Source organism: Eutrigla gurnardus, assembly GCF_963514095.1.
Source record: "Eutrigla gurnardus genome assembly, chromosome: 8".
Taxonomy (NCBI): domain Eukaryota; kingdom Metazoa; phylum Chordata; class Actinopteri; order Perciformes; family Triglidae; genus Eutrigla; species Eutrigla gurnardus.
In genome coordinates, this window is record NC_139922.1 from 29,155,862 (window position 1) to 29,170,422 (window position 14,561).

General features: G+C 45.5%; 1 protein-coding gene and 1 long non-coding RNA gene across 6 annotated transcripts in view; both read right to left on the reverse strand.

The window, feature by feature from the left end:
* The window catches only part of tmcc1a (transmembrane and coiled-coil domain family 1a), a 29,662-nt gene extending 16,251 nt beyond the window's left edge, over window positions 1-13,411 (reverse strand). The window contains 4 exon segments of the mRNA XM_084015443.1: window positions 12,832-12,861; window positions 12,863-13,027; window positions 13,030-13,368; window positions 13,370-13,411. Of these exon segments, the coding sequence (XP_083871569.1) occupies window positions 12,832-12,861; window positions 12,863-13,027; window positions 13,030-13,368; window positions 13,370-13,396 (561 nt within the window). The 5' untranslated portion in view covers window positions 13,397-13,411.
* Window positions 12,967-14,561, reverse strand: part of LOC311017233 — a 33,013-nt gene continuing 31,418 nt past the window's right edge. For 2 of the 5 annotated variants that reach the window (XR_014597610.1, XR_014597611.1), the window contains exon 5: window positions 12,967-13,139. This is a non-coding gene — a long non-coding RNA (uncharacterized lncRNA). Of the gene's footprint in view, window positions 13,245-13,362; window positions 13,789-14,561 lie in introns of those variants that run through there. The other 3 variants (XR_014597613.1, XR_014597614.1, XR_014597612.1) reach the window with 2 other exon arrangements.

The window sequence follows — 14,561 nt, forward strand, 5'->3', positions numbered from 1 at the left end:
CACACACACACACACACACACACACACACACACACACACACACACACACACACACACACACACACACACACACACACACACACACACTTTTAACGCATGTTGACCTGCTGAACTGGTGATGTATGTGGCCAATCCAGCGCTGGAACACTTATCTAGTTATACGACACACCCGGCAGCAGGACCCGAGGCTACCACAGCAGTATGTGATCTATAGGGTCCCCTGTTGCAATGAATGGGAACACAGAATGAGAAAATATATATATATATATATATATATGAAAAAATATAAAAATGTGTGTGTATACAGTATCTATATATATATATATATAATGCAAAAATGCTCATGTCTTTTTAGCGGATTTAATTTGTCTTATTAAATGTGTTGTTAATTGTTTATTGTCTCACTAACTTTTTAAAACATTTTCCTACACACAACTAAAGTAAACGTTTACTCCCCCGCTCTCTTCATAAATTCGTTCAATAACATTTTCTCATGCGGCTGATGCAAACAAATTGAGGACCTTAGTGGATGACGATGACACAACTAGTTGCACAGCTTCCTCTTCGTTATGGAAAGTTAAGAATGACACATGGAAACTAATGTGTTACATGCAAAAAAGAACAAATGTGGGTACTGCTGTTGAAAATCAGACATTTAGAAATAAATATATTTATGAGAGATATTTTAGAGAATATGTGGCGATTTGCGAGTCAAATATTGTTGTTTTAAACCTTCTGATGTGTTTGTAGTCATATCAAGGGATAACGAGAAATGATGATATACATGCAGGATTTTCCAACAACAAAATAACCCATAATTCTCATTGTCACGCGGAGGTCAGAGCCCGGTTCTGCACAGCCAGAACATTCGGGAAGAATCCCGAAGACAAAAGGAGGACGGGGCTCTGAAAACTCACTTACTTAATTCTGCTTATCTGTGTGTTGTGAAGTCCACGTGATGTAAACCCTGACGTGGTTTTGGGGTTCTGGGGGGTGTGAGATGTTACGTAACGGGCAGAAGAGCGAGAGCTTTGTCTGCACGGACTCGGAGGGAATTCAAGCCCGAGAGAAGAAGAAGAAGACAACCATGACCCCCCTCTCCTCGTCTAAGCTCCAGTATAATCAACTGGGCACATTATACACAGAGACCATTATGACTGGCGAGGTCAGAGAGCGTGAAAATGTCTCAGCAGCCAAATCCAATACTGGCAATCTGCAAGAGGCAGAAAAACAACACAAACTAATGATTCCTTGCCTGGACACAGAACATAAACCTGTAAACGGTCCTTGAACTACTCTGATCCAACCAGCTGATCCGTGGCAGGAACAGCTGGTTGTACAGTAAAATATAACAATAATAGAGTAGAATATGTTTAATTGCTAGATCAATAAATAGGTTGGCCTTTATCGGCACAGATCTCGGCCTGGAATAAAACACGCTGAACATTTTGGAAGATGTTTCTTACTCAATAACAAATAAAGAAATACAAAAAAATACTGTAAAATAACAGAATCCTTATAATGAACGTCTTCAACGTTGAGCTGAAACATATTTACAACTGATTTCTTTTGATCGTTCACAAGCTTCTCTGATGGAAGTGACTGATGGATGGATGGATGTCATGATTTGATTGGTCGGTACTGGCTGATGTAAGCATGCGTCATATTTTTGTTTTGTTTTTTTCAGGAAGAAAAATAATATTCCATTTTGATATAAAAATATGAAGACATTTATTTGTAATTTTTTGGGGCATATTTAATTGAATAGTTAAATAGGTGGACAATATGACCAGGGATGTGATCACGTGCACACACACAAACACACACACACACAGGGATGTGGTGTTTACACCGTACACACATGCACTGGTATCATACTTACTAGTTATTTACATTTTTAAAAACGTCGTTATGTAATTATTATTTACTTGCCTTGAAAAACTGAAAACTCCAGTTTCGGTCGGATTCAAACCTTTTTCCCAGCGTTCGTACATGAACGTGCAGGTGAGGCGTGAACTGTGTACGAGACGGTGTGGACAAAGCGTGCACGTGCGTGTGCACGTGCGTGTGCACGTGCATGTGCACGTGACGGGAAACCAGAGTTGGGTGTACGTGGTTGAAAACAAATTGGTATTTGTTGGCGCTGCTTCTGTTTGTACTCTGGTTACGCAACGTGGAAACAGAAAAAAGGGTCCTCGCAGCAGTACAATACCCAGAATTCCACGGGGCCGAACCCAAACACGCTGCCAGCCTATTCAACAAGCAGGAAGATGAAGAATCTAGAACAAACAGTCCCAGCTTCTTTTCTTTTCTTTTGGCCCTGAAAGATTATTTGATCTGGCCTCCTCCTCGGCTTGTTCTTGTTTCCTCCAGTCGGACCCTCACTGTGAACCCGCGGTGACCCCACTCTGACTTTCAGACTCATTGGGAAGTTCTCAGCAACACTGAAGCCGTGTGAATGACGGGGGGGTAATGAGGTTTGTGTTTTGGGCGAATAGGAAGCTCTCATCATCCCTCGACAGCTGTTAATGATGGAACCTGAATCAGATTATCTAACGGTCTCGCGTTCTGAAGATACAACTGAGCTCTCAACAATCATCAGTCAGGATCAGAACGGAGACCGGATCAGACTCCGCCCCTCTCAGTGTCAGCTTCCTGTGTCTCTGCTGCCCCGCCCCCTAAAACCTGATTCTCTCGCTCCATCATCACCACATTAAAAAATAATGGACCCATTTATTCTTCTCGTGGTGGGAAGCGTCAGTCACCTCACGACAAGGCTGGAAATAAGCCCGTTGTCCCGGGGAACAGAAACATGAGCTACTGGGACACGGAGATATAATATCTGGGACAATTCCAGTCCCAGGACTGGAAGAAAATGTCAAAACAAACTTTCGAAATGGGCGTGTCATTTGCAAAGTCATTAAATATGAGAATCTGTCGGTTTTATCCGGGACAATACAAAGTAAAATTCAGGGACAAGTTGTGGGACACTGAGGAAAAAAGTGAATTTCGAGCACTGCCTCGCGATATTGATCTATTTTGGATTTAAATAGAATGAAATCTTTTTCCTTCAAATCTTCCAAACCAATTCCTATTTGTATGATACAGTTGATGTGCTGCACAGTCACACATCTGACACTGAAACGGTATTTTTCAGAAACAAACAAAATCAAACTAATCAGGAGGAAATTAACTTTCTCTGAATGGGCGACACACTCGTGAGATCTGGCAACGAACGTCTGCTAAAACACCCTCACTAACTTATTATTGTTGCAAAAGAAAATATGAATACACGCATTGCAAATGCAACAAAATCTGCTTTCATCCATCCACATGGATGGAGTTGAAGATGACCACGCCCACTTTCCCATTTCAAACTCTAATTATTGACTTGAACACAGTAAACACATCTACACAATCTAATCCACTTATAACACGTATGCTCTGTGAATTTATATTCCTGGAATGATTATCATACCAATTAAAAACATAATAATATAATCAATAAATTACAACCATCTACACCTTTAATCCACCAGGGGGTGCTAGAGCACAAACTATGCTACAGTGGGCTGTATGTCCACAGACTGAATCTGTGACCTTCCCGTCTGTCGGTGAGTTGCACATTTCCTGACGAGGTTAAACCCTAAATCTTTTATTTGCATTCTTTCATTCCCGACAGACACGCAGCCCGCCGCGTGACATCATCCAGACCAGACGTGCATCGAGGCCACGCCGGGTACCGCTGACGGGGAGGAAATGGACGGAGGATATTGATATTTCAAGACAGGAGATTTTTGAGAAGAGATGATGAGAAAAGTCATGAAATAAAACGCATGTAAACAAACGTTCTGATGGGAAACAAATCTAAAAGATTCCTGGGATTCCTGCCGGCGAGACGAGAGGAACGGTTCTGGTTATTAGAGGGGACAAAATATGACGACATTACCCTGGAGGTTGTGATCAGATTTGAATTGTGTGTGTGTGTGTGTGTGTGTGTGTGTGTGTTGTAAGTGGGTCAGTGGAGCAGAGCTGAGCTCAGCGGTCTATACAGCCTCATCCATAATTCATCAGAATCACACCGATGATAGGGAGGGAGTCGGGGAGTGGCAGCGCCCCCGGTTTTCTCTGCGCTGCAATTTCCCTTTGAAAACAAATCTCCTGACCTCTGAGTGAAGAGAAGGAAAATGTTTTCATAAAAAAAAATGTGCACGTGGGAGTCACTTTTCTCAGAGGAGTGACAGCTGCCTCGACGTGAGCGAGCGGTGGAAGCAGAAGAACAGACGGGTGGGGTCAAAGGTCGAACATCCTCAGTGGACCGAGTGTGTGGCGATCCTGCGACGGCTGAGAAAACAGCATCCATGCACGTGCATGCCCGCATTAATGTCCCCACACACACACACACACACACACACACACACACACACACACACACACACACACACACACACACACACACACACACACACACACACACACACACACACACACACACACACACACACACACACACACACACACACACACACACACCAGCAGCCCCAAAGAGGAAGGACCAGCTGCAGGCCAAAAATAAATACACAAAAGAATGACCGATAGTGACTCACTGCTGACATGTACACTTAAATGCACACACACACACACACACAGACACACAGACACACACACACACACACACAGACATATCCATTCAGGATGTAAGTGCATTATAAGTACTATTAAAGTATCATGTAATAAATAAAACTACGTCTCAAGGGGGGCGAGAATATTCATCTACGCAGCAAATAAACCCTCAGATCTTTCCCTCTTTCACCACGATTATATGAATTAATTAAAAAATGCCCTTGACAAGTGAACTTGACCGACGTCCGTCTATTAATAGCAGTGGAGAAGCAGGCGGAGCCTCAGCAGAGCCTCCTTCCTTCACTCAGACCAGATTAGAAAAACCTACAAAACCTGACAGACGGAAGAGAGGCTTCAAAACTCACGGCTTTATCTCCCTGTGACTCTGCACATCCACCCTCAACACACACACACACACACACGAACACACACGAACACACACGAACACACACACACACACACACACACGAACACACACACACACACACACACACACACACACACACACACACACACACACACACACACACACACACACACACACACACACACACACACACACACACACACACACACACACACACACACACACCTTCCTACTTATCTTTCAAACATTCCTCCACCCCTCTCTCTCTCTTTTGAGCCCTTCTTTTAGCACTTTCTGTAACACCCGCCTTGATGGTGTCTCACTCACACACAGACACACACACTCACACGCACACACACACAGACACACACACACACACACACACATCGTTGTGATGCTAATACTAACCAGCACCGGATGAGGGCGTCGGCCTATATGTATAATCACATATGAATATTCAGCAGCCTAATTAAAGCTGGCCGGGGCGCCACTTCAAAGGGAGCACAAACAGTTGGGTGGCGAGTTCAAACACACACACACACACACACACACACACACACACACAGTAGATTCGATTGGAGGCTGCCCTCCGGATCTTTACGTGGCACAACAACAAACCGTTTGAATTGCATGTTTGTCTTTGAAGTGGAAAGCATGAAGAACGTCGAAGTCCGTTTCTCCGCCGACTCACAACTCTCTGTGTGCGTCGCTCACTGCATTTGAATGTGTGTGTGAGGAGGAGAGCAAGAGGAACAAAAAAAAATCTTCCCCCTTTGGCACCCAGATCTGAGCGATGAGGGTGCCATCCGAGCCCGCCTTCTGATATTTGAAATACTTGACACAGAAAAGAAAGAAAAAAAACGGTTAATTACGAAGACAAATTCTGCATTTTGTTTGTTTTTGCCTGCTCATAGAGGTTGTTATTCCATCGGACGGGCCGACAGTGAACCTGTGAGCATTCAGCCGAGTAAAGCCGGTGCCGTGACCCTTCTTTGAACATCGCCCTGTTACCATGGAGACGGCCTACACTGTGAGCGCTGGACACGGATGAGAGGGAGGAGAGCGAGGAAAAGAAATGGTCGCAGCAAGTAAACAACGTTACAGACCAGAGTTACATCAACGTCTAACCATCATGGGGGGGTCTACGCACTGATCCCATATCAGATTATCACTTATATGAAATCGGGAGGAGAGCTAATAAACTAAGCCATTGATTAACTGATGCATTCAAGCTCTATTCAGTAATAAGGCCGGGGTTAATTAGAATGTTGCCGTGGTGTGTTCAAATGTAATCTTGTAAAATCGAGTGTTATTCCTTTAATTTCACTATTTTACAGAAGAAAAATACATTCTGTATCTGTTCCTGAGGTTTCTTCCATGTTTTCCACCATTGAGAGCCTGAGGGGGTTTTAGAGGAGATTTCTTCATTCTAATCGAGGTTCTAACGAGGGAAGGTGTCGTATACTTTTATACAGACTAGAAATCCCCCCTTTGAGACAAATGTGTCATATGGGGCTACATAAACTAAATAAGATTTAAAAAAGGGTAAAAATACGGGACATATACAAACAACCTACAAGTAATGTAAGTAAGGAGCGTAAAGAACAGGAGATCCATTGTGTTTGATTCAGTCGATGATGGTGTTAGTTCTTCTGAATCAGTGACACACACACACACACTCACACACACACTCACACACACACTCACACACACACTCACACACACACTCACACACACACACACACTCACACACACACACACACACACTCACACACACACACACACACACACACACACACACACACACACACACACACACACACACTCACACACACACACACACACACACACACACACACACACACACACACACACACACACACACACACACACACACTCACACACACACACACACACACACACACTCACACACACACTCACACACACACACACACACACACACACACACACACACACACTCACACACACACACACACACACACACACACACACACACACACACACACTCACACACACACTCACACACACACTCACACACACACTCACACACACACACACACTCACACACACACACACACACACACACACACACACACTCACACACACACACACACACACTCACTCACTCACACACACACACACACACTCACACACACACACACACACACACACACACACACACACACACACACACACACACACACACACTCACACACACACACACACACTCACACACTCACACACACACACACACACACACACACACACACACACAGACTTAATTACAATTCACATCTACCGCACAAACACAGCAGCATGAAAAGCAGACGAGGCGATATTTACACTTGTCATAAAAAAAAGGAGTTTTGTGGTAGAAGAGTAATGAGCAAAGACAGGGAGGGGTGTGTGTGTGTGTGTGTGTGTGTGTGTGTGTGTACTACCCGGTTACGTGAGATTAACACATCTGAAACTTTGTTTTTGTTTTTTTCTGCTGCTTCCCTGAAAGTCAGTACAACCACAAGCCACAGAGCTCTTCCTCCTCTCGTTCTGACTGTGGACGGCTGTGAACTGCGAGTCACGACGGTGCCCTGAACACACCGCCGCTCACACACATTCACCTCCGGGCTGCTGGGTTAGCAAACATCAGGCAGGATGACATCACCTCCGGGGAAACCAGAGAACACGTGCTTCATCATCCGGCCGCGGAGAGTCGATTGAAACTCCGGAGGGTGATCGGTGCTAAAGCTTTGTTTACATGAAAGCTTCCTTTTGGATTAAAGCTTCGGACGTCTGTCATCATATTTTATGACTTTAGCCCCTCTAAAAATAATAAAATAAGTGATTCATTTACGACGGCGTATTCGGGCCACCATAGAGAGAGAAAAGAAAAAAAACGGAGGTGAAAGGGGTGTAGCTCATAGAGGAAGTAAACCCGTTGCTTGGTTCCCACTAACACCGGATATTTGCTGTTGCTATGACGACAAGTGAAAGCTACCACTAGCATCTTAGCCCAACCCAAAGATGACAATTCTCATATGAATAAAACCAACAATAACCATCAACATCATCAACATCATCACCCTAAGGACCCCCCCCCCCCCCCCGATACGCCATCGTATTAATTGGATATATACATTTGCTGGATTTTTGTCGTTTCAGCGACGCGTTCAAAGTCAAAGTTTCTGCAATTAATTAATTAATTTTATCTACTTACTAATTTCTTCAACAAACCAGCATGCGTTTTCTTTCTATTTATCTTCGATTTAATGAGCAATAACACTTTTAATTAATTAATGAACCTGACTTACAATTATTTTAAGTGTTCAATCCAAGTCAAGCAAAAAAAAAGAAAGAAAAAACTAAATGTGTTTTTTGTGTGATTCAGTACTTTTCCTCTACACATTATGTAACCAACAAACCTGTTTCTGGCACGTATTCTTATTTCACTGTTTTTCTTTTGTTTGTTTTTTAAACTATGTCAAGCAATGTACTCGAGTTGATTTTCAGAAGTTAAACTAATATGAAGGCAGGCTACGGGTAAGGAATAAGTGACATGTGAAATTGTGTTGCACTGCATAAGATACTGAGCTCAAAATACATAAAAAAAAATATGCATTTAATCTAAAAGACTGCTGATAGAATCTACAGTTTTAGTCGGCATACGCCGTATGATTCCCCTTATTCTCTTCGTGATAGACAAAAGGATGAGCAGGAAGACAGGTGGACATGTGGAGGTCACGTCCAGACAGGCCCTGGAGGAGGAGGAAGAGGAGGAAGAGGAGGAGGAGGTTGTTGTTCTCAAAGACAAACACAGCTTCTCACGTAAGGATGGGATGGTGTGAGGAGGAGACTCGCCTCGAGGCTCGGCTTCTGTTCTAAACCTCAGAGCTCATATCCCTCCAGACTGGAGCCCACAGGCGGATCCAGCCCGTTTTCAGGGGTGCTTTAGTTAAACTCAGGCTTGTTGTTATTTTTAAATGTAAGTCCGTGTTTGACAAGCTTTATTATTTGGTTTAATATTAAATATATAATATAAAGACCCCCTCCAACTGTGTCATGGTATGGTATGATCCACTTTCTCTCCCACCCTTATACCTCATTATCTTTTCATTTTAATACAATTTCAGTTGATTTTTTGCTTATTAAAGTAAGATTTCCAGTCACAGTGATTTCCCCGAACCCTAAAAGTCCGATGTTCTTCATTCCCAAATGTGGGAATGATAAAATAACGTTAAAATGTACAGTTTTTTGTTAAAAAAAAAAAAAAAAAAAAAAGGGGGATTCTTGGGTGCTCAGCACCCCTAAAGCTCTGTTCTCCCTCCACTCCTTCCCTTCCACCTCCTCTCTTCTTCTATCCTCCAGCCATTAGACATGAAGCACTCCCTCGATCTGTTTCTACTCAGACTGGATCAGTCTCCGTCTCATCTGCACCGGTCTGGGTTCAAGCCTTCCGGTCTGAGTCTCCCTTCCTCTCCCCATGTGGGCATATGAACCTCCAGCAGCAGCACTGAAGATGAACAGGGATGTATTCAGCCGATCAATTAATCAGCAGCTAGATTGTGTAAATAATCCCAGAGGCTTGAGCAGCAGCTGGCTCTTAACAGACCTAATGCTGACTTTTAATGCAGCTCCTCTTCTACTACTCCTCTCTTACCAGCGGAGGGAGAGATTCATCCAACTCACGGAGAGCGGCGGAGCACTAAACTCGCTCCCCTTTATTGCAAATGAGTCTTACACTCTCCCGCAATCAGCAACAACCAAGCATAACATTTATATTATGGGATAATTACTTCCCATGACGACCCGATCGCTGCTGCTGCAACGTGAGTTACTGTTTAACGAGAGTCAACGAGATAATACAGTGCAAAGACTCATCGATCTGCTTCAAACGTGAACGGGAGGCTCGGGGAGGAAAAGCGTCCGTGCACTCGAAAGCAGCTAAAGTTAATATGCAGGAGCTGTTCAAACACGGCTCTCCCACCAGCTGTCGACTGGAGCTGATGAACTAGAGGACGTCGTTTCTGCAACTGATGAAAAGACGGCAAAAGTGCTGATCGAGCAGCCGAAAAACACACAAAATACCAAAACACAGGGTTCTACACCTTTTCCAAAGTCGAATTCAAGCACTTTCAAGCATTTTCAAGGTGCATTTCCATGCTTTTCCAGCCCCTTCCAGCTGTGGTAAACTCCATATTTGTACCAATCCAATGGTCAGTATTCAGTCTACTTATTATGTCACTTGTTCATCACATTAAATGAGATGTTATTGTCCTCTAAACAACCAACATGATGTTTGGAGACAGCTTTTTACAGAAGGACCACAAATGAAAGGAAAACTAATTCCACTAACAGATCCACAGAAATATAATCACCAACTATTTTCATCATCTGTTCATCATCAAAAGTCATTTTTCATAAAGAAATGTCACAAAATGCTGTTTTCAGTCCCTCAAATATGGAGATCTTCTTTTCTCTGTTCTATCATAGATGTCATCACATACAACACACATTTCAAGACCTTTATTCTACATCCAAGCACTTTCCAAACCTTGAAAACACCACACTAACATTCAAGTGTTTCCAAGGATTTCCAGCACCCGTACCAACCCTGTAAACAGCTATAACTCAGAGATGGAAGCATATCTGCAGAACGGAGACGGGGAGAACCAGGTGTGGGTTTTTTAAACAGCTTACCTTGGAGTACTGTCTACGCAGACTGAAGCGCTGCACCATCCTGACCGACGGACGAACTCACAGCCGAGCCGGAGTCCCCCCGTTCTGCTCCCCCTCTCTCTCTCTCTCTCTCTCTCTCTCTCTCTCTGCCGAAATCCAAAAAACGCCTCACATAGTACAGTCTGCATTCACACACACACACACACTGAAGGCACACACACGCTACCCTCCTCTTCAAACAGCCACGAGCACACACGCATCTCTAGTCCACGCCGCCGCTCTCGGCTGCTACGCAAACACGAGTGAGGAGGGAGAGAGAGAGAGAGGGAGAGAGAGAGATGAGAAAGGGAGGGCGAGCAAGCAGATGAAGACAGCTCAGCTGTGTTTCCCTCTACTCATGTTCACAGAGATCCCCCCCCACCCCCCCCCCCCCCCCCCCCCTGAGTGTCTGCAGTCTCACACCACATGTGATGCACAAATGATTTTCTAGTAACACACACTACTACTTCCATTCACACACACACACACACACACACACACACACCCTCTCTCTCACACAGCATGCAGCCGGTGCTCAGCTCTCACTCATCGAGGACGAGGCAAGGTTGCCTCCTGCTTCCTGTCGGTGAGAGGAAGGGTGGAGCGAAGAGGAGGGAGCGAGGAGGAGGTAAAGGAGGAGGAGTGACCAGCTGACTGTCTATACTAACTACCTCCAGGGCCACAGGGAGGGGGACAGGGGAAAAGAAAGAGGAAGAAAAAAAAAAAAGAGGAGGGGAGCTCAGAGGGGGGGGGGGGGTGGGGGGGGGGGGGACAAAAAGATAATAAATAAATAAATAATTGCTGAGAAAAAGAGACGAGGGAAAGAAAGGAACCGTCCACATTTAGACGAGCTACACACCCCCTCTCCCTCCGCCGGCAGCAGGGGATGTCTCTCTCACACACACACACACACACACCTCCAAGGTCAGAACAACGCTGTTACCATGGCAACCCTAGCAGGGCGTAGTTCTGGGGAGCAGCAAGTTTCAGGGTAACCACGGCGGACCGCTCGGATGACCTCAATGACAATGCCGCGTTGCCGTGATTGTGACTGTGTTGTAAAGGTGGATCATCATCATCATCATCATCATCATCACGTCAGACCACAGACAGGTCTGATGGTGGGTCTATCACAGCAGAAGGACTACTGGAGCACACTAGAGGTCTGGTTCTGATCCCAGGTCAGGACTGAAGGATACTCGATTTTGCAGAAAAAAAAGGGGGGAGGAGGAGTATATTTTAAATGTAGCACCCAGATTGAAGCTGTCAAGTTAAATTGGATGTGAACGCCTACTGGTCTAGACTTCAGCGCCCCCCTCTAGTGGACTTACAGCCAATCATCGCTCCCGTCTGTGCTGCACCGGTACGGGTCCCGGCTTACAGGTTTAGTCTGCAAACAAACATGAGCTCACAGCAAACACAACTCCACATGAACCGGGCTGCTCACAAGCAGGGTTAGCTGATCGGACAGCACCCTCTGGTGGCGGAAGGGGCGAAATGCAGTCTGGGAGAAACCAATACTGACAGAAAAATCTGCTGTTTGTTTCCCCCATTATGGAAACGGCAGAACACGTTGAATGGCATTAAACACACATTACAAAAACAAAAACCTGAGCTTCACAAACCACTTATATGGCAAAGAAACGCATTTCAAACAGGCTTCAAAAGTACGACATAAATAGATGTTTCTCCAAGCATAATATCAGGGTTCCTACAAGCACTTTTCAAGCATTTGAAGGTGCATTTCAATGCTTTTCCAGCACCTTCCAGCTGTGGTAAACTACATATTTGTATCAATATAATCTTTTTTTCTCCCGTTTTCAGTCCCTCAAATATGGAGATCTTCTTATCTCTGTTATATCATATATGTCATCACATAGAACATACAATTCAAGCACTTTCAAGCACTTTATTCTAAATCCAAGCACTTTTCAAACCCCGTATAACCCCGTGTGTATTTATACGTGCATGCACGAGTCTTGCAGACCTTCAGCTCACAAACAGGAATGTTGCATCAGCAGCAAGGTGAATCTGAGCCTTTGATTGGAGGCCTGACCCCATTAAAGGGTAACAGAGTAGTAGTGACGACATGATTCAGGTCTCTTACCCCGGTCCGTCTCCTCCGTGGACTGGTACCCCCGACGACAGCACCACATCGCCCCCCGTGTACCCGGGCGTGGGGCTGCTGGGCGCCGTGGCGTCCGTGGTGGACGAGGAGCGCGGCCGGCTGGTGTGCTGCTGGGGGTCGTGGGTGTGGCGGCGGTGCGGGGCCTGGGGGCTGCCTCTCAGGAGAGGGTCGCGGGTCGCCGCTCCCGGATCCCGACCCCGGACCCTTTGCTGCGGCGGCTCTGCAGGCTCGGTCCCAGCGTCTCATCGTGCAGGTGGCGGCGGCGGTGGGCGCCCGAGCCCCGGCCAGCTGCGGAGGGAACCACAGGAGCAGACAGGTGGTCAGATTTGCGATGGCGGCGGGGCCCCAAGGCATCCTCGGGGGCGGAGGGGGAGGAGGTGCCGCCTGCTGACACTACAGAGGAAGACGAGGAGGAGGAGGATGAAGGAGAAGAAGAAGAGGGGATGGTGGAGCGAGAGAGGGAGAGGCGTCTACGCTGCTGCTGGAACAGCTGCTTCAGTCCCTGGCCAAGAACCCCCCATGCCCTCCCTGGCGTTCTGGCTCATCTTACTGAAGGAGGGGTGCTCAGACTGGGACGAGGCCTCTCTTCAACCCCGGGCCTCCTGACCCCCCTGACCCTCGTCTAGCTCCGCCACCTGAACTGGGGCCCGCCCCCTCTGGCTCCCTTTCACTGTCCTCTCCCCTGCTGCATGTGAGCCCTGCCGAGGGAGGAATTATCCAATCAAACTAGTCGGCTTACACTATCTGTAAGACATGCCCGGAGGGTCAGACCAGGACCAGGACCAGGACTGAAGGAGAGCAGGCTAGAAAAAGAGCAGAGGACAGCAGAGGAGAGTAGATGGGAGAGTCTGATGGGAGGGTTGGATCGGCCCAGTGGAGGTCCGAGTCCAGAGAGGGAGCATGCAGCTTTGATTCAGGAACAAGAAGCCATGCTGGTCTATCACAGAGAGAGAGGAGATGCAACATGAGAGGGCTGGAACGATGCCGAGATCCAGTGACAACACAAATCACACATTTTTAACTCATTGGCATCTTCATGCGTGAATGCATGCTAAACAGTCCTGCAGGCTGGACGGCCTTCATCTGCATGGAAGGAACTAAATCAGTGTGTGAAATATGAGGGGACACTTGCAGCCCCCCCCCCCCGCCCCCCCCCCCCCCCCCTGAAAGCCTCCACAGCAAAACTATAAGTCACTTACAAATGTCACCACTCAGGTCTTTCAAAGCTCACTTTGTCCAGCAGTTTTCATTTCTGTTAGGACTCCTTATCATCAACGGGAAAGACTATAATACCTAAGTATTAACCCACGACTGGGAAATGTAGTTTTATTGGACTCAGACTACAGTTTTTTTCAGAAATTGCAAATTGCATGCAAGCATTTAGATTTCTTTTTGGATTCACAAACATGTCAAAATGAATACAGAAAATAAACTAGAAAGCATAGAGATTTATAAATAACTTTCTTTTTTAATAGCATAAATAGATTCTCTGAATTAGTCATGGAATATATTTCTATACTTGTTTTTTTAAATATTTTTTCAAATATGTGATCATGACAGAAGTACATTTAAACTGTTAAAATCACATTGTGTTTGCAACCAACTCCCACGAATAAACCTCTTTATATGCATATTTGGTATTAATCCAAAAGTAACGGAAAGTAATCAAGTGATATTACTCCAAGTATCAATATTGTGATGCGTTTTAAA